Below are 24809 nucleotides of genomic sequence, written 5' to 3'. Positions count from 1 at the left end.
GAACGTGATTTGATGAATCTGAGGAGGTTAGTTAAATCTGCTGCTGTTTTTTGAGAAGCAAATTGTGTGCAGTGTAAGAAATCCATGAAGGATTAGCAAAACTGTAATTAAGTGATATTTTTTTCTCTAAAACTTCTTCTTCTTCTTTTTTTTTTTTTTAAAGACTGTGCTTCAAAAGCAGAAAGAATATCCATTTTCCTTTCCATGCTTTTCAGGCTTTCCACTGCATGCCAGCCGCAGAGTGGCATATGGTATATAACATGCATAGTCAACCTCCCACCAGCATATTTGCAGAACCAACAGTACATATTGAACTAAACCACACCTCATGTAAAAGACTTTTAATCATCCTTTACTCTTTGGTGTAGGAGAATGGTGCTAGTGGAGGGGGAAGGGGAGGGAGAGCTGGTTGTTGGCTAGGTAGCGGAGGGGGATGGAGATATATCATTACCAAGGAGGGTGGTGGCCTTCTTATTCATTGGCTCTAATTCCCTTGCCAGACAAATGAAATGACAATGCTGTAGGGCTTAGAAAAATTGGGGCAACTTGGGGGCAGTAGGCGGCCGAGAAGGTATTAATGACAGCCTGTCTGGGCCTTTGAGTGGCAGATAAAACACAGATACACACTCCGCACATTTAACCAGCTCCAGTCCTGTCTAACAGAATTTCCCAATCTTTGGTCCCACTCATCTTTTTAAGCCTGATTCAGAAGAATGCATATACCATGTTAAACACTTTTGTTTTTGTAAGGGGACCCTAACATAGAAGTTTGAGGGGGGCTTTTGGCATTTTCCCAGCAAGTTCGGAAATCCCCGCCTGCACTCTGACCATAATTAGTATCTGGCCTTCAGAAGGTAGGCCCAGGAGGAAGGAGGCAGGCGTCAGCCAGGCCCTCTTGGCTCTTTCCTTTTTCCCTTCCTCACTTATGCCCCCTCCTCCTGTCAGGCAGTCTGGTTGTAGGCCATGCTCACCTAGTGCCTACTGGTCACCCTTGGAAGGCCACACAAGGGGCGGCGCCCAGGGGCCTATTAGGCACTTTCAGAGTTTATGGCCTCTGGACTAGAAAGGACTGACCCATTTTATTTTATGAGGTCAGTGAGAAATGAAAGTAATTAGCAGGGAAAGGACTAGACTGGGTGTCAGAAGACCTGGGTTATCTTCCAGCTGGGCCCCTACTTAGCCATGTCACCTTGGGCAAGAAACTTAATCCCTACAGACCAAAGTTTTTTCAGCTAACAAGTGAGGTTTTAATGAGCATTCTAGGGAGTAAAACTAAGTCAAGGGATCGATTTTATGTGTACGTGGCTGTATATGCATGTGTGTAAAGTCTGAAGAGATAAACGCACAGAAAAGTGGATTAAAGCAACCACAGTGTGCTCAGAAGTGAAAGTGAGCAGCTGGAAAGGTGAAGCGGGGCGTCAAAGGGGAGAACGCGCTTTCCCGCTGGCACTGTAAAACAAAACGCCCTGAGACTTAGAGGGTTAACCAAAAACCCATTTGTTAAAAACAATCTTTTAAAATGATTTTGTGGGTTATGATTTCAGGACAGGCTTGGCTGCTTTGTAATCACACGGCATTTCTCATGAGGTTGCAGTCAGATACTGGCAGGGACTGCAACCACCTGAAGATGTTAACACATCTAGGGACACCCAAGATGGCCTGTCCACATGGCTGGCAGTGGATGCTGGCTGTGACCAGAAGGTCTTTCCAGCAAGACTTTCTTAGGGGAGTTAGACCCTACGTGGAGGCAGGCTTCCCCAGAGCAAGCATCCCAAGAGAAGGCAGAAACGGTGTGGTCTTTTCAGATCCAGCTGAAGAAGTCACACAGCGACATTTCTACCATACGCAATTGGTCAAAGCACTCACCAACCCATCCTGCTTCAGAGGAAGGTGTGGGGGACTCTTCCTTTCGATGAGAGGATGTCAAAGAATGTCGGGGTCAAGTTTTATGAGTGCCACAGGCACCTGACAAAAAGGCTGATTTTTCTCAGCATCTTTGAAATAACTGTCTTGATAATTTATATAATTTAATCAGCTTTCTGAGAGAAGACATGTCCTGAATAATCGGGTCTGCTGAGTGCTTATGAAGTGAATGTACTTAAAGAATCACTGCACTTTTCAAGTAAATTATACAGCTCCAAACCGAGATAACTTTAACCTCCATGGCTGTTTGATGTGAATAAGGTTAGCTATGTTAACTCCTCAGGGCGTGGAAAAGACAGGGGGGTGAAAAATCAAATAACCAGACTATTATTTCTAGACTGATCTGGATGCTTCAGAAACAGGCCTCTGCTTCTGGGAATCTGACATCTCACTGTGAACATGGGACAATAATGCTATAGAACACGCGGGAAAGAGACGCAGCTTACCAGGAGTGAGGGAAAACACACCAGAATCATCTCAGGTAAAGTGCATGCTACCTGGACTCGCGCTCTTCTGACGCTGGTGGCTGAGAGCAAACACATTTCATGCGCTCTTGCTTGGTCTCATTCCGATGATTATTCCTTCCCATCTTGCGCAGCTGCCATCAGACTGATTTTAGTTCCTGGGGATTAAACAGGTTCTGAAGGTTGTTATCACTCCCCTTCAGTGGAGCATATCTTCAAACACCTTCCTGGATAATTACCATGGCCCAGTGATTGGGCAATCACCAGAGTGATTTTTAAACACACACACACACACACACACACACACACACAACTTCTCCAGGGTGTTCCTTTGTGTTTGTTTTGTTTTTGTGTTTTCAAAGCCCAGCGGTTCGTGAGAGACAGTAGAAGGATGAAATAAGAAGACATATGGTAGTGCTTAAATTATTCCCCGAAAGGGAAAGTGTCCAATATGAAATTATTCAGTCTTTCTACTATTCTGGGGTGGGGAGGGAGACATTTCAACCAAGAAAATCATAGTATATCCACAATACCCAGAGGAGCACTGAATTATATTATCAACTTCCAAATACAGTCAGCAATATTTCACCAGAAAAGCTGCTTTGCAAAAATTAAACCTCTAATGTTTACACTGGGAAATACCTCCAGTCCTTCTCTGCCATCTCTCCCAGCCCCCCCTGCACACACAGACACACACACACACAGTATTTCTTTTTCTTCCCAGTAGTCTCTTTGTTTGGTTCACCTTTTATCGTAACATGTACACATATAATTCTGTAGTGAGGTGCCCCAAATTTTGTCTCTTATTTTAAAAAACGTTCTAAGAACCTGTGGACTCATCTAAGCCATGGGAAATGGTAGCCAGAAGGAAATCAGTGAGATTAATTTCATGAGGTCTTTTTTCAACAAAATTGATAACCAGAGGAGGGAGGTGGGGTTGCTTTCACCTTTCTGTTCTCTTACTTGCTTTATGCAACTTCAATCCCCATTTAACCCAGGCTTAGGCATGCTATACAAAGGTTATATGAACTGAGATAAACTTTGAGAAATATTTTCAAATTTTAATTTAAAAAATAGGTGATGCATTTATGGTTCAATATGAAAACACTGTAAAATTTGTGTGTTGAGAGGTCTATCTCCATTTACTCCAGTCCCTCCCCACCCTCCCCACTCCTTATAGGTAAGCACATTGTTAGTTTCTTGTGTGTCTTCCCAGTATTTATGCTAATACAAGCAAACACACGCATAACCATATTTTCCTCCCTTTTCCATTGTTTTTGAGAAGTTGTTTAAGAGAGAAAGAACCGGTCTTGTGTGTGCTAGTGGTAGGAATCCATGAGTCAAGCAAGCATGACAGGATATTAGAGGCTTGTGAGAATGGAAATGATTTCTCAGTTATTTAGATTTCCAGAGTCACTTTCTTTGATGTTGGTTCTTTGATTAAATCTGTTCTTTGGGGCTCTTAATTCTTTAAACTTCCAAAATCTTTGTTGTCTGCACAATCAAAATTTTAGATAATTTATACAGCTCATCTCTTGCTTAACAACAAAAACATGTATATGGTACATCCTTAAGGAAAGGACAAAAAGTACAATATCAAGTACAGTGCAGGGTCCCGTCACCCAGAGGTCTGACCACGGACATCCAGTGGGGAGGCTGGCCGTTGTCTGTGGGAGAAACACTCATTCCAAGCCAGAAGCTTTTCTTTGTCTTACGTGTACCCATGCATAGAGAAAACGAGGGTGGTAGAAATATCTTACTCTTCTGATACTTGGGAGTCTAGAGAAGAACAATTTTGCAGATTTTAGAAACAACCACAGGAATGTGTATGTAACCAGATAATTGACACTGGGCATTGTGTGGGACTGTGCCAGACCCCAAGAACAATTAAGTAATTTTAAACTCATATTTTGGAAATGAACAGATGACAATGACTTGTCTTTTGAACAAGTTGAAACACAATAATGATGTAATTTGTTGTCACTTTTTGGTGTGTAGTATTGTATTATATGCCAGCTGAATAAAAGATGAACTGAATTGTGAGTGACATATAGAATAAATGATTGCCTGGGTCACATTGTAACAATTGCTTTACATGGTTGATGTTTTTCTAAAGATGAGTTTGGGAATTAAATGTTTAAAGAAATCCTTAAGATGATTCATTTATTTTGATTTTTTTATTTAAAATGAAATACATATGAACATTTTGAGATACTTTAACAGGACAAAAAGTGTGCAGTAAAACTAATCTCCCTCCCGCCCCATCCCCATTTGCCAGGTCTGTTCCTCAGACACAACCAACATACCACTTTCTTATGTTTCCTACAGAAGGATTCTGCATATTGTAATATGTAAATCTCTCTTTTTAAAACACAAACAAGAGCACGCTCCAAACCTGTTCTTTCCTTGGCTTTAGTCTGTATCAGCATGCATACATCTATGCTGCAGAACATCCCACAGGAAGGAAGGACCTCAGGTTATTCAGTCAGGCCCCCGAGGTGATGACTCTTCTGTGATGGGAATGAGTCCTTCATAGAGTAAACTGAAATCACCTTCTCAAGATCTCTTTTTGTAAATGTCTTTGTCACACACTGAGCGTTGTCCTTTCTCCCTTTTTGAATTCTGGAAACTCATTTGTTCTCCTCTCAGTGATCACCATCATGTGCTGCCTGATATCCAGGGCCTAAAATCGCTCTTTTATACATTTTGTTTTAGTTTTTTAGTTGTGTCAGGCAGGAGGATAAATCCAATCCCTGTTACTCCATCTTGGCCAGAAGCAGAAGTGTCATATTTTTTAAACACCGAAGTGTTTCCTAAACTTGGATGTATATAATCATCTGAGCAGCTCATTAAAAATGAAGATTCCTGGGCTCCCACCCAGAAATTCTGATCAGCAGGGCTGCTTCGGAATCTGTATTTTTAAACAGCAGCTCAAATAATGTTGACACAGCCCTGCCGTGGACCAGACTGGTTGTTTGGGAACCGCTGGCTTTAAGGATGATTGTATTTATTTGTCAGCTGTCCTCAAGTGATACCACCATATGGACAGTTTGTTTTTCAGATGAACAAAATGGAAATAAATGGTGTGATGGATTTCTTGCCAGACTTTGAATTACTGAGTTGTTGGAAGCACACTGCCACCTCTGAGGATGTCTGAAGAGGCCAGAGTTCTGTTCCAAAGGGACAGCTCTGCTCAGCAGGTGACACAACAGACCCAGTGAACTTGAAGGCAGGTTGGGAGTTGAGGTGGAACAGGCACACTTACTTGTCTGCACAGAAAGGGCACAAATCCCAGCAGCTTCAGCTTAGTTAAACTCGTTTTGGAAAATATTTTTGGCTTGTGTGGTTTTATGCTTTTAGAGTTCCATTTTTAAGCACTGGGCCTGTCCAAACCCACTGAAGCTGAGCTAAAGCATCCAAGGAAGATGCTGAGTTTCACACCGATCTCTGCTGAGTCTGTAAAAATTTCTCAGATTTGTCCAAACTGCTTTGTTGGGAAACCAAAACAAAAATCACTAATCCCAGTGGGGTTTGTAGGATCCTGTGGTTTTTGTCCCAAACTATGGCAAAAGTAGTGGTCAGTCATGTGACTCACAAGCCTAAAGGTTTCATTATGAAACCTGAAAGAAACCCACAAGCTTCAGTCTTAAAATATACTCCCAAGAGACATACCAAAAAAAAAAAAAAAAAAAAAAAAAAAAAAAGAAGAAGAAAAAAGAAAAAAAGAAAAAGAAAATCTTTTTAGTGTTGGCCTGGAAACACAGACTAGGGAAACATGTCCAAACCAAATGTTGTCAGGGCTCACTACATTTATATCCAAAGCTGAATTTTATTCCACTGGGGTGACATTGTTTATTAACACTGTCTGTGGCAACTGGATTGCCTAGAAAAGTTTAGGAGAGCTTGAAGCCCTCTCTTGTTTGTGCTGTGAACAGAACCGGCCTACTGTTCAATAAACAAAATGAGTTCAAAGACATAAATGATGAGGTTTTATTGTGCCATATCTTCTTTCCCCTAGGATATGGACAAATTATGAAATTCCTTATGTTTTCTATTCTTTGATATAAAATTTCACTTATTCAATGTCAGATCTCTTTACAACAATGATTAAAATTCTAGGATACACAAGAATAGCCTGGAGAATTTGTGACATTGGTATATTCTTGCTATCTATCCCACTGGGGTGTAAAAGACTATCCCAAAATGTGGAGGCTTAAAGCAACAAGCATTTTATTACATTTCATGATTTTGTGGGTCAGGAATTATCGCAAGGCTCAGCAGGATGATTCTTCTGCCCAATGTGATCATCTGGGGTCACCCACTGGTTTTTAGCTGGTGGCTAGTCCCACCTGGAGGGGCCAAGACAGCTTCACCCTCATGCCTGGCAATGGAGAAGATCACTATAAAGCTGGTTCAGCCAGACTCTTCTCCTCCACATAGCTGAAGGGTCTCCCCACATAGTCCAAGACTCCCAGAAATCAAGGAACTGGCCTGGAACTGGCATAAGCATCACTTCATTGTTCAGAGCAGCCATGGACCAATTTCAAGGGGAAGAGAAACAGACCCCACCTCTCGATGGGAGAGATGTCAAAGAATTTGTGGCCATCTTTGATCCACTACAATGCAAGTGCTAGTTCTACTCCCAGAAATTCTGATTTAGTAGGTGTGTTGTGGGTCCAAGAGTCTGTAATTTAGAAAACACCCAATGAGATTCTGGCACAAAGGATCCTCACAGCACACCTTGAAAAACACCATTTTATAGGATGTGATAGAAAGCGCTTATAATGAATCTGTCCATCAATCAATTAACAAACATTGACACACACATGATGTGTGCTCAGAATCATGGTAAGTGGAGAGTGGAAAAAGAATGTAATGAAGGGATCCCAGCCCTGAAGGTGCTCACCCTCCCTGAAGCCAGGGTACAAGGGTGTCTGAATGCCAGGATCCCCCATGGGAGAGGGCCAAGTTGGGGGAAAGGGTTGGTACAAAGTGGGTGCATAACCAAGGGGACAGGGGCAAGTACCTGAAACTGAGCCACAGGGATCAGATCAAAAAGTGTGTTAGAATGAGTAGGTGGCCAGAACAAATTATGGGGGGAAGGGAGCTGTTCTTTGCAAAGTTTCCAGACAGAAATGGGGATGGGGCTGAGCAAGGAAACAGGGGGCATGATTATTCCCAAGCAAATTTTTCCAAGTGTGATCTTTTCCCCTAGGCTTTTGACAGGACCATTTCCCCTCATCTTTTATTCCTCCCCAATCCTGGCTTTCTTTCTGGTCCTGTTTGCTGGTGTTGCTTCTATCCCAGCAAGCCAAGCAGCTCAGCTCCAGGATGGGACAGCCAGTCCTTCCAATAACAATGTGAACTTTCTGAGCAGACTTCTGACTCACCCTGCATATGGCTTCAGCAACCAAATCGTCTCTGGATCCTACCCCCAAAGCAGGCTCTGTGTGTGTGAGTGCATGTACATGAATGTGTGTGCGTGTGTGGAAGGGGTGGCTCCTGGGGGAGGCATAAAGCTGGGAGGTGCCAGGAGCTGAGTCAAGTTATGAAAAGATGTTATTGAGGGTCTCAGCACATTGCTGAAAATAAAACTGAGAAAGATCATCTGTAATCTAGAGAGATACATGTGATGAGAGATAACAGAGGAATGAACTTGGTGGCTGTGGACAAGAAGAACGGGTTGGGAGGGGTGCTGGAACAGTAGGGTCTGAGAGGCCATCTGTAAACAAGGGTATGTGTAGAATGCCCCAGGGGGTGAAGCCTGGCTACACAAAGATGTCCTACTTGGCTGGACAGAAACACTCCATCCCATGGAAAACAATCCCTTCTTGTCCCAATTAGAGGCTGTTGTCAGTGCTGAATCTAAGTTCTGAGAGTCAGGACTGAAAGCCGGGACCAGAAACAGCCAGAGATGGAATCAGCAACCAGCCAGGGACCTGCACACAAAGGGAAGTTGAGCGCTAAACAGTGAGCCAGGAAATCAGCCAGGCAAGAAGTTAGAGGGCAGGCCGAGAGCAGGCTGGACAGCCGGGGCCCCACAGCACAGAATGCTCCCTGGGTCAGGGGATGCTCTCAGACAGGCAGCACAGGGAGACACAGATCTCCAGGAACAGGGTTAGGGAGATAGGCTGATCACATCCTTCTGTATGTAGTCTCATTCCCAGTAAGAGCCAGGGTAGGAAGCAATCTTGAATCAGTCCAGGGCTTCTGGGTCCATCCTCAGGACAGGATGGGAAGGGATAATCAGACCTCCATGCCAATCAGAGGAAGGTTCCCTCAGGCAAGCAGATGATGCCTCTATGAGCCCTAAGGGCCCCCTCCTCCAGGCAGACACAGGATTCAACCCCCACCACAGGTTTAACCAGCAGAGTGCAATCTGGACTAGCTCCCTTTGGCCCCTCAGCAGGGCCTTTGTGAAAGGCAGAAAGTACATCACCACACAAGGTGACCCCGATGTGGAGGCAGGAATGGGCACTGATTTTTGTCCTGAGTGTTTGAATATACTGGCCAGGTCTTGGCTTTTTTTTTTTTTTTTTTTTTACCGTAAGTCAGGAAACTTTTGGGTTTCTCTGTACCTCATCAGACACAGGAGTGGTAAATTAGTCATCACCAGAGGGATACGAAACAACACCGGCATAATTGGGAAAACAGGGAGCAAGTGAGTAGGTCCAGGGGGCCTGGTGCCTAAGCATTGTCATGCCAGCCAGCCTGTCCAGTAAGTAGCTGGCTTGAGCAGGGGACGTGCTGAGAAAAGCTACTGAAGGCACTGCTGCCAAAAATATTGTTCCAGTTGAATGGTAAGCCATGCTCCACGCCCTGGCAACTGGAGGACAGAAGTGTCTGCTGTGCTCCTTTTAAGATCATAATACCACCGCATTGTGGAGTTACTGCTGAAGACTGTAGGTCACTTGCATCAAAAAGCAACAGTGTAGACAAACAACAAGCTTCTGCACAGCACAGGGAACTAAGTCAATATCTTGTAGTAACCCATAATGAAAAAGAATATGAAAACGAATATATGTATGTATATGTATGACTGAAACTTTATACTGTACACTGGAAATTGACACAACATTGTAAACTGACTATAATTCAATATAAAAATTAAAAAAAAAGCAACAGTGTTCTAAGCAACAGTGTTCTATATGCTGGACACTCTGGAGGAGACTGGTGCCCCTGACCAGTATGCTTTTCTTTTGCTAGTCCAATAAAGCCCTTAAAATACCTCTACTTCCTAGTTCGTCATCCATGCATTTCCTTATCTGAAGATTTGAGCTTTCCCAATTGGTTCTGGTAAGAAGCTCTGGACCTGATTTCTCTATCAGTTGGTCTGACCAGTTAGTTCTTACTTAAGGCTAATTTTTGTTCAATATTTCTTCAACACTTGAGGTGTGCCAGGTAGCATGCTCAGGGAATGCAAAGATAATTATGACATGGTCTCTCCCCTCAAGGAGTTTGTAGCAGGGAAGGGGGGACAGACTAGTGGACAATGGCTGCCTACCCAGCACCCATTTCTTCCTTCTTCCTAGCAGAAGCCTAACACTACACTATTCTGAATCCCCTCCTTCACCTGTCCTAGACACACATACACACACACACATACACACACAGCCTGTTTCAGGGGTAGGGTACAGGGAGTGTGAAGACAGGAGCAGAAAGAGGGAAAGAGTCAGAGCTGAGTTTAAGGTGAAGGGAGAAGGGCCTGCACTGAAAAGTTCATGTTGTTACTGGGAGGACTGGCTGTCCTATCCTGGAGCTGAGCTGCAGGTGCTGCCAGGAGAGGAGCCACACGGGCCAATAACAGTGGAAAGAAAGTCAGTGTGTAGTCGTGGTTCATTCATGAACCACCAGAAGTAGTTCAGTGTTCTTAATATTATACTGTATGAATAGATACAATTTATTTATTCATGTAGTCAGTGGACATCAGGGTTGTTTCTAGCCTCTTGAAATTGTGTTTTTTGAGGGTAGGTGTTACTATACAGAACACTGTTAGAAACATCCCTAAGCAGGTCTCCTGGTACCCATGCGGATGCTCACATTTAAAGGATAACACCAAATTGTTTTTCCTGTGATGGTACCTACTGACATTTCCATCAACAGTAAGTGTTCCACTTGCTCCAAATCCTCACTCATGCTTCATTTCATAATATTTTTTGGTTTAAAAAAATCTAATGATTTCCAATGTTAGTATGAATTAAAATTTTTCTGATTACTGCATAAATAAAAGATAAAAGAATGAAGCATATTATCATGAATTGTGGTCATTTGTGTTTCCTGAAACATGAAAGCTTGTTCAACCCTTTTGCCCATTTTCATTTTGAGATATCTGTATTTTTTCTAATTGATGTTTAGGGGTTATTTATATATTCTGAATAATAATCATTTGCCAGTTGTGTTTGCTCCAAATATCTTCTTCCATTTTGTAATACACATTTTCACTTTTTAAATAGTGTCTCTTAGCAAACAAATATTCCTCATTTTTATGTGGCAGATTTGTCAATATTTTTTTTCATGGTTAGTACTTGTTTGGTCTTTTTAGTATGTCCTTCTTTGCTCCCAAATCATAAAGATACATTCTTCTATTTTCTGCTAAAAATGCTAAAGTTTTGCTGTACACATTTAAATTTAATTCACCTGAGATTCATTATGTATATAGTGCAAGATAGGGACCCAATTTCACTTGTTTTCCATATGTATAACCAAGCGTCCCTGGACAATTTATTGAATTATCCTCTCTTTCTCCAATCATTGCAATGCTACCTCTGTTGCATATTAAGTCTCTGTATGTACAGGTCTGCTTCTGGGTTTTCTATTTTGTTCTATTGACAATTTGTTTAGTCCTGAACCAGTATCAGTTTTTCTTGTTTACCATAACTTTATGAAAAAGTATGCTATCTGGAAAGGCAAATTTTCCAACCTTCTTCTGTAAGACTGCTTAGCTATTCTTAGGCTGTGTTCATCAATATACATTTAGAATCGATTTGTCAAGTTCTTTGAAGACCTCTGTTGGGATTTTTATTGGAATTGCACTGAATTTATAGATCAATTTGATGAAAATTGGCATCTTCATAATACTGAGTTTTCCTATCCTTTAAAACAATACATCTTCATTTATTTAGGTCTTTTAAAAATGTTTTTATTCACTCAAAATTCAACTGTTCTGTGCCAGACACTCCAAGGGGTAAAAATTCTTGCCCTAATGGAACATACATTCTGGCAGGGAGAAGACAATAGATTCAATAAATAAGTGAAAATAACAAATAAATAAAACAAATAAGTGAAAAACTAATAAGTGAAAGATCAGAAGGAAGCAAGGAAAACAGCCGCATGCCTATCTGGGGGAAGGCAGAGGGACAGCAAGTCTAGGCAGTTTCATACAGGAGTCTGGGGTGGCTGGGGTGAAGACAACAAAGGCAAGGGTTGTAGGATATGAGGTCAGAAAGGAGACAGGGACCCATTCACATGCATCAGAGTGATGCTGGGCTGATGACCAGAGGAGGGACGTGATCTGACTATGCATGACAAGACTGCCCTGGCTGCTATGAAACAGTAAGGAAGCAAGCAGGGAGGAAGCAGGGAGGCCACATATGAGGCTGCTACAATAATTCAGATGAGCTGTGATGATGGCTTGGACCAGAGTCATGGCAAGGGGCTGGTGAGAAGTAGCACCAAGAGGATTTGCTGATGAACTAGATGTAAGGTGGGAGAAGATCCAAGGATGAGTGAATCCAAGAGATATGCCTAAGCAACAGGAAAGACACTGTTACCATTTACCAAGATGGGGAAGAACAGGTTGGAGAGAGACTGTCAGGAGCTCAACACTGGACATAATAAGTTTGAGATTTCTACTAGAGAGCTCAGAGGAGGTGCTTTGTGGCCTGCTAGATACAGAAGACTGGAGTTCAGAAGGGAGACTCCAACTGAGGTTATATATTTGGAAGTCATTGGACTTATCAGTCAGGATCCCAACAGAAAATATTGGCATATGCAAATAAGGAATATTTAAGGGGGGTTTATTTACAGAGGGACTATTTTTAGAGATGGGCATTTAGGGAAGCCCGAGGAATCATGGAAAACTCTGGGTGTTCCAAATACCAAAAGAAAAGGAATCCACGGGCTGTAGAAACTGGGAAACAGTTGGGTAGGGAAGGGGGTCTTGAGAGGAGACATCTTTAGTTAAGAGTCCTTACCCAGAAGGAGCAGAGAGAATAAATACTCCAACATTACTTTTCTCTCTCCCCTTAATATCCTGCCATTACACACCATTGTTTACAAGCAAACAGAAGCCAGAAGGCACAGAGGCCTGTTGATAAAGCATATACAAGCCAATCTCCTGAGGCAAAGAAGAAGATGGAGAAAGACGGAGAACAGCTCTAGAGGGAAGGAAAAGATACTTGAAGCAAGCAGATAAGATGGTATTTAAAGTGATGAGACTGAACAAGATGACTAGGGAATGCAGGTGGACAGAATAGAGGAGAGATCCAAGGACTGGGCTCTGAAATATTCCAATTCTTAGAAGGCGGATAGATAAGAAAGAATCAGCAAAGGGGACTGAGAAGCAGTTACCAGAAAAAAAAATTCTAGGAGAGTATGGGGGTCTTAGAAGTCAAGTGGAAGCTATTTTAAGGAGAAAGTATCACACGCTGCTGTTAGGTCCAATAAGTTGAGGGCTGAGAACTGACCACTGGACATAGCCAAGCAGAGGCCACTGGTGGCCTTGACAAGAGCAGTAGTAATGGGAGAGGGACCTCACTGAAGTGGGTCTAAGTGCAACTCAAAGGACTGAGAATAGATGACACTCTCAGGGAATTTTGCTATAAATTATAAATTATACATAAAGGGGTTGAGGGAAATGGGTGGTTGCTGGAAGGGAAAGTGGGTAGGTTTTTGTTTTTAAGATGAGAGGAAATAATAGCATATCTGTATACTAATAGGAAGGACTCCAGTATAAAGTGGAAACAATGGATAATGCAGGAGAGAAGCAAATTGCTAGAGCAATGCCCTGGAATAGATAAGAAGGAATGGGGCCTGGTGCATAAAGAGAGGGCTTGGGTTTAGTCAAAGCTTGGGGAGTTCATCTATAGGAACAGGAAGGACTATAAGCGTGTAGGTGCAGATGTTAGTGGGGGAGCAGATGTGGTGGGTGGTTCATGGGAGGTTATAGTTTTCCTTTGATTGCTTCATTTTTCTCAGTGCATAGAAATTAAGGTCATCAGCTGATAGAATCTGGGAGAAGCCGGCATTTTGCAAAGAGAAAAAATATCAAGTAGTCAACAAACTTAGTATTCATCAAAATTTTTGCTTGCAAAAGTAATTTTGAAAAACGATGTCTTCTTGTATATTTCAAGGTGACATCTAAAATTTTTGTCATAAATTTAAATCATTGCAAAGGATATAAATTCACTTATATAACTAGTTGGGAAGAGGAGTTTTGTTAAAACAAGTTATGGAATTTTTGAAACGTCTGAGTTATTTATCAAAATCTCAAAGAATTATTTTTATGAATAATTTGTATCTATTATCAAAAATTATTTTTAATGATCTGTCAGCTGACAACTCAATTAGTTCTTGTTCAGTTTAATTAAAAGTGAAGAATTGGGAAATAACTGAGCTATAATAATCAATATTACCCAATAATGAGTTATTCATTTTCTCAACACATACAACAATATTTCAAATGATTACTTCATCTGATTTCTACCCACTAGGGCCATGCACCATAGCAAGTTTCATATTAGATGAGATGCATGATTAAAAATTTTTTTCATAAAAAGGAAAAGGGCAAATGTGAAAGGGGACCCCACCCCAGACATTCTTAGGCAAATTAGTTTAAGGAAAGAATATACCTACAAAGTGACTCCCCTGTCCACATGTTTCTTCAGAAGTCTTCATATGTCTATTTTTTTTAAAGTGTAGTAAAATATACGTAATATAAAATTCACTATTTTAACCATTTTGTAGTGTATAATCAGTAGCATTAAGAACATTTACACTGTTGTGCAACCATCAACTACTATCCGTCTCTAGTACTTTTTTACTTTCCCAAACTGAAATTCTGTACCTGTCAAACAACAATTTCCCATTCCTCCCACACTCTGTTAGGTTCATTTCCAAATTCTTCATAAAAGAAAATCTTTTGAAATGTTTTCCAACTGTTTGTTGCTAGAGTGCACAAATAAAATGGGTTTTAATATATTGATCATATTTTCAAATCAGCCTGAAAAAACTCTCTTATCCCAATACTTTGCTTTGGGCTCTCTTGCTAGTGGTCATATCCTCCATAAACATTATCAGTCATGTTTCCTGTTTTTCAATCTTTATGCTTTTGTTTCTTTTTCATGTCTTGCTGTGTTGGCTAGTAACTCCAATATAATATTAAATATAGTAGTGGTGATAATGCCTACATTAGCTTATGACTAATTTTAAATGGAATTCTTCTAACATTTTATCATTAAAAAGATGTTTACTCCAGGTTTTTGGTAGGTATTCTTTGTGGATTATATTTACGTGTTTTTTATATTAAATGACTTGTCTATTTTCTTGGATAATCTCAACTTGGTCATGATGTAATATATTTTTATGTGACTAGAGTCTTTAATATTCACAGTCTAAGGAGACAGGGTTTATTATGACCATTTTACAGACAAGAAACTGAGACTTAGAGAAGAACATAATACGCATAAGATTTATACCCAGCAGGTGGCAGAACAGGGATTCAAACTCAGGTCTGTTTGATTCTAAACTTACACTCTTTCCATCAGCTATTCTCCTTGAGGGCAGAGACCAGGTATTTTTACTATGTCTCAAATGCTCTGGGCAGTGCTGAGCTCATGGTACCCATCTAAGAAATTTGTTGAATGAATACTGAAAAGATGCTTCAGGACTCTATAAATTATTCAGATTCCTTAGCTGGAAAAAAAATTTAATAACACTTTCCTCATCTTAGGTATTGGTCATAAAATGATGTTAAATGCAGACAGAAGAAAGATCTATAGAAGTGAACCTAAAAGATAATCTCAGTAGTTCTTTATTAATACAGTTCTTTAAATTCTTCATCACATTGGAATGAATTTAAAAGGAGCCAATAGGAGACAAAAAGTAATGAAATCAAGAGAAAGTCTCTTAAAATGTAGAGTCTCCCTTGGTCAATGTTTTTAACTAGTATGTTCATACTCAGGACCAAAGAAATCAAAACCATCAATGGTCAAGTCTTCATTGAAACTTCTTCATTTCTTCAGCCCAAAAAAGTGGTATTTCTTGGGCAGACATGGTCTAGAGAGATTGGGAATAAGCCTCTCCACTTAGAAAAAGAAGAGCATGCAAAGGCATATCTGAGCATGGTGTTAGGCAGTGAAACCAGGTCACAAAGACTCTGGTGGGGGGGAATCCCCCTCCATCCTTGAAGACCCTAGGACCGGCCTCTGGGGCATAAACAAGGCCAAGAGACTCCCTACATAACACATTTGCCAAAATAGGACGAAGGAGTCAATAGTTGTAGCCAAAATAATATTTCACAGCTTGTTGAAAAACAGGCAGGAAAAACTACACTGTCACCTCTTCTGGGAAAAGCAAAAATAAAGTTGTATTTCAACCCTAATTTTCCACGTTGTGGGCAAAAATAAAAGCAAAATTACTCTGGGCAATACTGCACATATTATAGAATAATAAGCTGTTTTAGGCAGTTGAGCAAGAAGCAGAGCAACCAATGTTCTTCTCTCTAGAAAAGAATAATGCAGTGAGTTTCTTAAAGTAAACCTTAAAAAGAAATGCTGTCTCCAAAAGGAGATACAATGAATACACCATGAAGGGCCATCTAAGAGTGCCACACACCTCTACTGAAGAGACAGCGTGACACTTAGGAATAAACTGGAGCGTAGCATTTGGGAGGATGGTCTGAGTCACATACAGCTCTACTGCTGACTTCTGGACTGCTCAACTTGAACTTATTTCACGTCAGTTCTCTTCTTTCCTTCCTTCCTTTCTTGATTTCTTCCTTCCTTCCGCCACTCTCTCCTTCTTATGTGTTTAAATGTTGATGTGTTGAAAAATCCAACAAATTTTTCTGTAAAGCTGTTATTAAGATAGTCACAAACACTGTCAGCTTTCAAGATTGGCTTATTTTTTTTTTAATTTTCTTTGTTAATATAATCTAGAATGATAGTCATGACATGGAAACAGCCTAAATGTCCATCAACAGATGACTGGATAAAGAAGATGTGGTATATTTATACAATGGAATACTATTCAGCCATAAAAACTGACAACATAACGCCATTTGCAGCAACATGGATGTTCCTGGAGAATGTCATTCTAAGTGAAGTAAGCCAGAAAGAGAAAGAAAAATATCATATGAGATCATTCATATGTGGAATCTAAAAAAAACCAAAACATAAATAGAATGATAGTCAAATAACTTTTTAAATGTAAATTAAAAATTTTTGATTTATGATGCATTATTTTCTGGTGTATAGTATAGTGACTCAGATATATATATCTGAAAAAAATATATCTATCTATCTATCTTTTTCATTCAGATTAATAGAAGTCACTGAATATAGGTCCCTGTGCCTTGTTGTTTACCTATTCTGTGCATGGTAGTTTGCATCAGCCAATCCCAAACTCCCAGTTTACCTCTCCTTCCCCTCTTCCTCCCCTGGTAACCATAGTTTGCTTTCTATGTCTATGAGTCTCTTTCTGTATTGTAAATAAGTTTGTTTCTGTCATTTTTTTTTTAGATTACACATATTAGTGATATCATTGACTGTCTTTCTCTGACTGCTTACTTCACTTAGTATGATAATCTCTATGTCCATCCATGTTGCTGCAAATGACATCATTTCATTCCTTTTTATGACTGAGTAGTGTTCCATTGTGCATATATATCACATTTTCTTTATCTATTCATCTGTTGATGGACATTTAGGTTGCTTTCATGTCTTGGCTATTGTAAAAAGTGCTGCTCTGAACATTGGGATGCAGGTGTCAAGACTGGCTTCTAATTGCACAGATGTGGCCTTCTCCGTGTCTCTGTGTTGACAGAATTCTAAGATAGTCACCAAGATTTCTGCCCCTAGTGTATGTGTCCTATATAATCCCTTCCTACTGAGTGTGAGAGAAACCTGTAAAAATAATGGGATATCATTCCCATAATCATGTTGTATGGTAGAGGGATTTACAGATATAATTAAGATGCCTAATTAGTTGACTTTGAGTTTATTGAAAGAGTGGGCCTGACCTAACCAGAAGAGCCCTTAAAAGAGATCAGAGGGATTCTAAGTGACAGAGATTTTTCCTGCTGGCCTTGAAGAAGTGAACAACCATGTTGTGAAGTGTTTACAGAGGAGGCCGTGTGGCAAGGACTTGAGGGTTATCTCTAGGAACTGAGAGTGGTCCCTGACCAACAGCCAGCAAGAAGCTGGGGACTTCACTCCAACAAATCCAAGGAACTTAATTCTACCAACAACTAGTGAGATTGGAAGAGGAACCTAAGTCTCAGATGGGATTGAGTGCTTGCTGACACCTTGATTTCAGCCTGATGAGACCCTGAGTAGAACATCTAGCTAACCCAAACCCAGACTTCTGATCCTTGGAAACTATGAGATAATGAATATATATTGTTTTAAGCCACTAAGTTTGTGCAGCAATAGAAAACTTATAACTCTATCCTTGAGGCTTAAAGTTTAATGACAGAATCCCTAATCTGAGGTTTTCAGGTGTGGTGAGGGTTTATTTAATGTGGGAAAAGAAGTTAATGAGCTCCTTCATTGGCTAGAAAAAGTTGTCTCTATTGTTTTAGTTGAGGGCATGTTATAGTCATTCCTGCTGTTCACGAAGTGTTTCCAGCTCTCCCTCCTTCAGACCCATGACAGCCCTGTACTATCTATCCCCTTGGTGCAATCCTTGTTAGATGGACCATATGCATCATGCTTGTCAATGTGTATCACTTCTGGGCCAGGGCACTTGGCCAATGCAGAACTCCCCAGAGCTCCCTTTCCCTCTGTTCTAGTCACAACAATGCTTCCAACAGCCTGGGTGGGTCCTAGAGTGAGGTTCCAAGGGAAGAGCCTATCTTGCTGACCCATGATTTAATTGGTAGAGTGAAAAATAAATCTTATTTGAAGACACTGCAACTTTACAGCTGCTTGTTACTGCAACACAACTTAGTCCATGCTCTCACATGGGGAATTACTGAACTACACAGCCAAAAGGAACAGCCAGAGACTCAGACATGAGAAGATAAGAAGACAGGAGGACACACAACTTCTTACATGTTTTCACATGCCTAAATTATTTCCAGTCCTTGTTGCAAACAAAGAAAACAAAAAATAAAACAAAAAGTGCCCTAAGTAAGTGTAAGCAGAAAAGAAAAACATGAGAATATCAACCACCTCTCATCTATGTTGAAAAGGATGAGGAGCACAGGATCCACTGAAGTCTGAGAAGGCAGACCCAGTGAAGTGGCTGCCTCTTTACTTTGTGGAGGGGAAAGTGAGGGAAGCTCTTCTTGGACAACTCTCTTAGACAAATGCCATCATCAGTCTTTGGGGTTTCCATCTTCCCTTAATTTTGAGAGCCTAAAGGGCAGAGTCTCCATACCCTGCTCAGCAAGACTATCAAAAGATAATTTAAAAGGAGTGTATGTACCCAGCAGAAACAAACAATACAAACAAAGGTCTGATTTTAAAAAGTGCTACAATAGGAAAAAAAAAAAAAAAAAAGAGATGGGCAGTACAACTCTGTTTTTAAAAGGGAGAGAGAGAGATATAGCATCATGTTAGTAGAGAGATGTGTGTTAAATGATCGGGTTTGATCAGTTTTAAGGTCCTTTTGAAAACCATTCAGATGGTTTCTGTAGCAAACACTAAACTTAGATCTTAAAGATAGAGGTTCTGGTGAGATGTTCTTTGGGAAATTAACAGAAATTCCATTCTAGCAGATTTGGATTTTGAAGATAAAAATACCACTGGCTCTGTGAAGAGTGGGATACTTAAAGCAGGCATGTATAAATTAAGCTCACCCTGTGCATATCTTTTCAAAGTGTTATCTGTTCAGACCACATCAGTAATGTATAGCCAAGGAAACGGACTGAGTAATGAAAGAGATCTCTTGACTCCAGCACCCAGTGACTCTTGACCAATTATTATAGAAGTAACTAGATAATACTTCTCAGAGTAAAATTTGATCAAAAAGATACATCACCAAGAACTGGAGCTAGACACTACTACCTGTGGAACAGTTTTCAATTTAAATATATTAGCTATGTCTACATAGTAAGAGGAAATGGAACACTGAGGTAATGATTGGGTAATTTGGGCTATAAGTTTATATTTACAATGAAAACATAAAGCAATTGTGACAAAATAGGTTGTTAAATTGAATCACCTAAGATAATTACTTCAATTCCCTTATCCCACCTTTATTTTTTTTTTAATAGATGTGTGGTCATAGCCTTTAGGAGAGATAAAGATATTGTGGGTACCTGGTGTTGGACTTATGTGCCAAGGGACACACTCCAACTGATAGTTCAAAAGTTATTCTAGGTGCAAAATCGTTGTCTGCTAGTCATATGCTCTTCTCACTCCAGTGGTAGGTGATGTTACCAGCATATGGCTCCCTAGGCAAGCTGGTTGCTATACTTGTTAGGTTCTATCTATATTTCCCTGGACCCATGCAATGACGTCATCTGGATGATGAGAAAAAACACAGCATTCTCTTGAAAGGAATGTCTTTCCGCTCTCACAACACAGAGATATATTTAATGTACAAGTAAATGTAAATAAATGCATCAGATTTAGCAAACCAAAGATATACTAAATCAGGCCATTGCTGGCCTTCCATGCTTCACCTGAAATTGTAAAAAGGCAGCACAAGAGGTAGTTTGGGTCTTTAGAAAGAATCACTTCCTTTCTAGAGCCAGTTATCCCCCTTGGTTTCTCAGCTTTTCTTCTAAATAGCAATGTTGATGCTTTATTAGTTAATCAATAAGACATGATACAGAGTATGGTTATCATAAAATAATCATACCCTGGAGCATTTTGAGGCATGAGCCACTTGCCTCTAATCAGATTGGGTTGAGATTACCTCTGGATAACCACACTCTGGGGAACTGTCTCATTTCTATTATGAGTACATTTTATAATAGGGAAAAATGTACATTCCTGTAAGGGGAAAACGAAGTTGGCAGCTTATACCTAGCAATCATTTCAGTTGAGCCAAGAAACATTCCTCGTTTTTGAACAAAGTCAAACTATGCTTCGTCTATTCAAGCAACGTCAGAGAAAAGAGGCAGCTCACATGCCGTGTGGGTAATGAGATACAATAGAGACTGTATTTTACTTTGGCATTGCAAGCTCCAAATTATACGCAAACATTCAAAAAGGGCATTTGAAACTTGGCATGTATGTTTATAAATGGCACATTCTGAATCTGGAGTGGGTTTAGGTGTCTAGGTTACAATAACAGATGATCTCCAATGTAAAAATGGAACAAAGCCTTTCTTTAACTTCCTACAGAGAAAGATGTTCATTTCTGCTTCAATTATAATACCAGGCACACTGGAGATTCCGCTAAGAGCAATTTCTCTGTTTCTCCTTATCCTGACCAGCCAAAAATTTTAATCAAATTACATATATTGGAAAGTTAAAGACAGAAAAGCCCAGTGAGCCATGAAATACACTTTACAACAGCGTGCACAGCACTTACCCTACTGGTTTAGATGAATAGAAGAATCCATTTAAAATGTTAGATGAACACACAGCAGAGATGATTATAAATTCTTAGAGCTGTAGGTTTTAATCCCATTTTTTATGCATAGTATTTATATCCAGGAATTTTAAACATGGGATAAATGATAAAAAAAAAGATGGTGAAAGAACTTACATGAATTGTTTTATGATGGGAGTAAATAATTGTAACTAATAATGAAATTGAGATACAAGAAAGTTGGACAGGATTATTGCCATATTGATAGAATCAGGTGATACTCTTTGTGTTTTTTAGCTATATGGGTCTCAAAACAGAAACAAAATTATTTCAGGTTGGTCTTTTGAATGGAAGGAGAGAAGGTGGACACAATCCTGGGACACCAGAAAGACAAACAGTCTCATCTATGGGTTGTGACATTAGAATTAAATTTAGCTTCTATAGGGCAACACTGCATTTGATTAAACATACCCCTTTTCAATGCTGGTTATTTCAAGAGCCTCAGAATACCTGTCTTGGGCCCAAAAAATTGCCTAATGCTTCCTACTATTTCATCGCCTCAGAATTGTACTTGATTTCCACAAAACAGCTAGGGCAACTGGGCTCCTGGCTTGACAGAAATGAGAACTGGCCAAAAAGAAACCACGTAAGGATTTTCACTCATCATTTAAAATTAAACTCACAGAACCAGATGGAAGAGTCAATTTTTAATTATTCAGAGAGCAGAAAGGCTCCCTACCTCAGATTTCCCCAGGTTGGTAGATTTCTCATGTTTTCTACTAAAAGTCTCATTTTGTTTTGCCCAGAAGAGTCCAAAAACAGCCTAAATGCAAACTGTGATGCTACCTCACACATCCCAGAATGAAAGTCAATTGAGGGCCCTGCAGACAGAGCTAGACTAAAAAAGGCCTGGGGACGCTCCTTCTCCTCTAGAAGCAGTGACTTCTGGTCCAGCCCTGCCCCCGACTGCTGTGGGAGTTCTCAGAGGCCTGGACCTAACACTCCTCTTCCACCACTTGAACACCCCTGCCCATTAATTTCCTACCACCTTGACTCCGACGTTACCACCGAGCCACAACGGTTTTCTCTAAGGTCACTGCGTAGTCAAATGAGTAGCTTCCCCAACGTTCTCCCTGAATGCTGCCACATTCTCTTCTACTAATCACCAGGCTCTTGAAACTCCTTCCTGCTTATGTGACAGTTCATTATGAGTTCCTCTCCTACGTTCTGCTCATCTTCCTCTATTTTGCTAGGTCCCTTTCCTTTCCTAGATAGTAAACATTTTCACAAAACCAAGAGTGTTTTTGTCCTTTTGCTTACTTCTCTGGGTAATAAACCCTCTCTCATGGTATCAACTGTGTCAAACCCACAAGTCCCACTTTGACTTTTTACCTATCACTAGATTCTTGTCTCCTACTGACACTCAAATTTGAAAGGACTGAGCTGCAGAATTTCAAGATGACTCCCTTTGATTCCCATCCCTTAGTATCCATACATTTGCATCATACTCTCCCCTTCAGTGCAGGTAGAGCCTGCTACTTGAGTCTAGCCAACAGAATATGGCAAAGGTGAAGAGAGTGAGCAGATGTAACTAAGGTCCCTAATCAGTTGACTTTGAGTTCATCAAAATGGAAATTACACTACATGGGCCTGACCTAAAAGAGGGTGCAGGCTCTCCTTGAAAGAAGAAATGTTAAGCAAGAGACACTCCCCTGTTGACTTGGAAGAAGCAAACAACCATGTAGTGAACTGCTTAGGGAGAGGACAGCCTATAATTGCAAGGAACGGAATTCTATCAATAGTCTGAATGTGCTTGGAAGAGGACTCAAGCTCCATATGAAAACATCATCCCTGGCTGACACCTTGATTGCACCCTATAGGACCCTGAGCAGAGGACCTAGTTAAACTCTGCCCAGATGCTGACCCACAGAAATTGTGTATTGTTTTAATCCACTAGTTTGTGGTAATTTGTTTTGCAGCAATAGAAAACTAAATTCTTACCTTCCTAACCTATTTATTATTGTCCTTTCAGGCTCAAATTTCTCAAGTCACCAGTGACTCTTTCCTTTCATCAGATACCAAGACTTGTCATTTATTCTTGACCAATATCTATTAAATTAAATTACGTTTCTCTATTTTATTCAAACCTCTCATTTATTCAGCAACTGTTTACCAGACATTTTGTCCAGCTCTGGTTATGCAATAACTGAACTTATGCTGAATAAGATAGGTATGGTTCCTGCTCTTATGCAAAGTAAAGTTTAGTGGATAAGATGAATACTGAACATATGATTGCAAGGTGCTTTGAGAGAGTTCTGCAGGGGACTCCAGCCTAGTCTGGTTGAGGGAGGAGGCAGGAAAGGCCTTACTACCTCAAGCCTGAATTACTGTGCCAGCCGTCTACTGAGTCTCCCTACTTCTCATTCCCCCCAGGCAGTACATTCAGAGTTACTGGATTTCCCTTTCTCAAAGAGTTTAAACCTATTGGCCTCTACTTGAGGACTTTCAGTGGCACTGTATTACCCCATAGATACAATAAGCAACATGTTAATAAGGTTGCAGCAAACATCAATTGTCTCTTATCTAACAAAGGCCCACAATGGTTTAAAGACTTGGCTGAAGCCACAGAAGTAGCAGAAATAGGATTGAATTCCCTGTGAGCTAACTCTGAATCAAATTCTTTTTTTCACGATTGCTACTTCTTTCATATTATAAAAAGAAAAAGATCTAATCATGAGTATGGAACAAATATTATAGATAAATCAGGTATAGTCCCCAGAGGAAAAGCACATCACCCATTTATGGTCTACAAGCTTGAAGCCGATTGAAAATCAACATTTGGTTAACACAGCTGGTCTCATAACCCATGACTATAAAATGAGGGTCACATTTACATTGATACCTAGATTACAATAAATCTGAAGCCCCCACCTGCCAGAGGGGAATATAGCAGCAGTGTTGATGCTCCTGATGCCCTGTCCAGCCCCCTTTAACTGGTGTGCATTCACTACTATGTTTGGATTTTAACAAGGCACAGCTTCCCTTTCCTTCAAAGAACTGCCCTCAGAAGCTTCTTTATTGGGAAGGCTGTTCCAACCCCCAACACTTGGGCCAAACTTCAGCCAATGACTGGCCAATACTCTACAAAAGACCAGCCCCCCTTGACTCAAGGTGGGACCAGTTATGAGATGAAACCTACCCTCCAGAGCTTTTGTGTGAGTTCTGACTGAAGCTAACCTCCAGCTGAGACCTCATTCCTAGGTTGCTATCTTCGCCTCCTTACCATGTTTCTCTCATGCCCTTCTCCAGAGAATAGTCCTCAAATCAATCACTTGAGTAAGAATTCTCACCTCAGGCTCTGCTTTTAGGGAATTTATTCCCAAACAATAAACTTATTCAAAGTGTCCCTAATTTGTTTCAGTGAGCCTCCAAAGGGGGCCTCATCAATGTCTACTGGCCAATCTGTCACGGCAGCTTCATGGGGCATCCACCACTTTCTCTCTCCCATGCATATGTCCTCACCACTGCCCAGGAATCTACTTGAATGAAGCCCACTGTGATCTCTGCTGAAGGCTCTCATTCTGAGAACAACAATGTCCATAACAAGGATGCTAGCAGCTTTTGGATATTCCTTAAACTGTCAGTCCTCAAGATGCCACAACTGATCTGACTTCCCTGCTGTTGGCAGAGTGGCCTCTACCTTCACGTTCTGGATAC

At 40.6% G+C, this 24809-nt stretch overlaps 1 protein-coding gene across 1 annotated transcript in view; it reads right to left on the bottom strand.

Moving 5' to 3' along the window:
* The window catches only part of LOC105084855 (uncharacterized), a 99263-nt gene that overhangs the window by 40589 nt on the left and 33865 nt on the right, over nt 1-24809 (bottom strand). Inside the window, exon 3 of the mRNA XM_064480889.1 lies at nt 2421-2545. Coding sequence (XP_064336959.1) covers nt 2421-2512 — 92 coding nt within the window. The 5' untranslated portion in view covers nt 2513-2545. The remainder of the gene's footprint in view (nt 1-2420; nt 2546-24809) is intronic.

The sequence above is a fragment of the Camelus dromedarius genome, chromosome 3, assembly GCF_036321535.1.
Source record: "Camelus dromedarius isolate mCamDro1 chromosome 3, mCamDro1.pat, whole genome shotgun sequence".
Lineage (NCBI taxonomy): Eukaryota > Metazoa > Chordata > Mammalia > Artiodactyla > Camelidae > Camelus > Camelus dromedarius.
The sequence above is the reverse complement of the archived record's forward strand: the minus strand, read 5'-3'. Positions and strand labels throughout refer to the sequence as shown.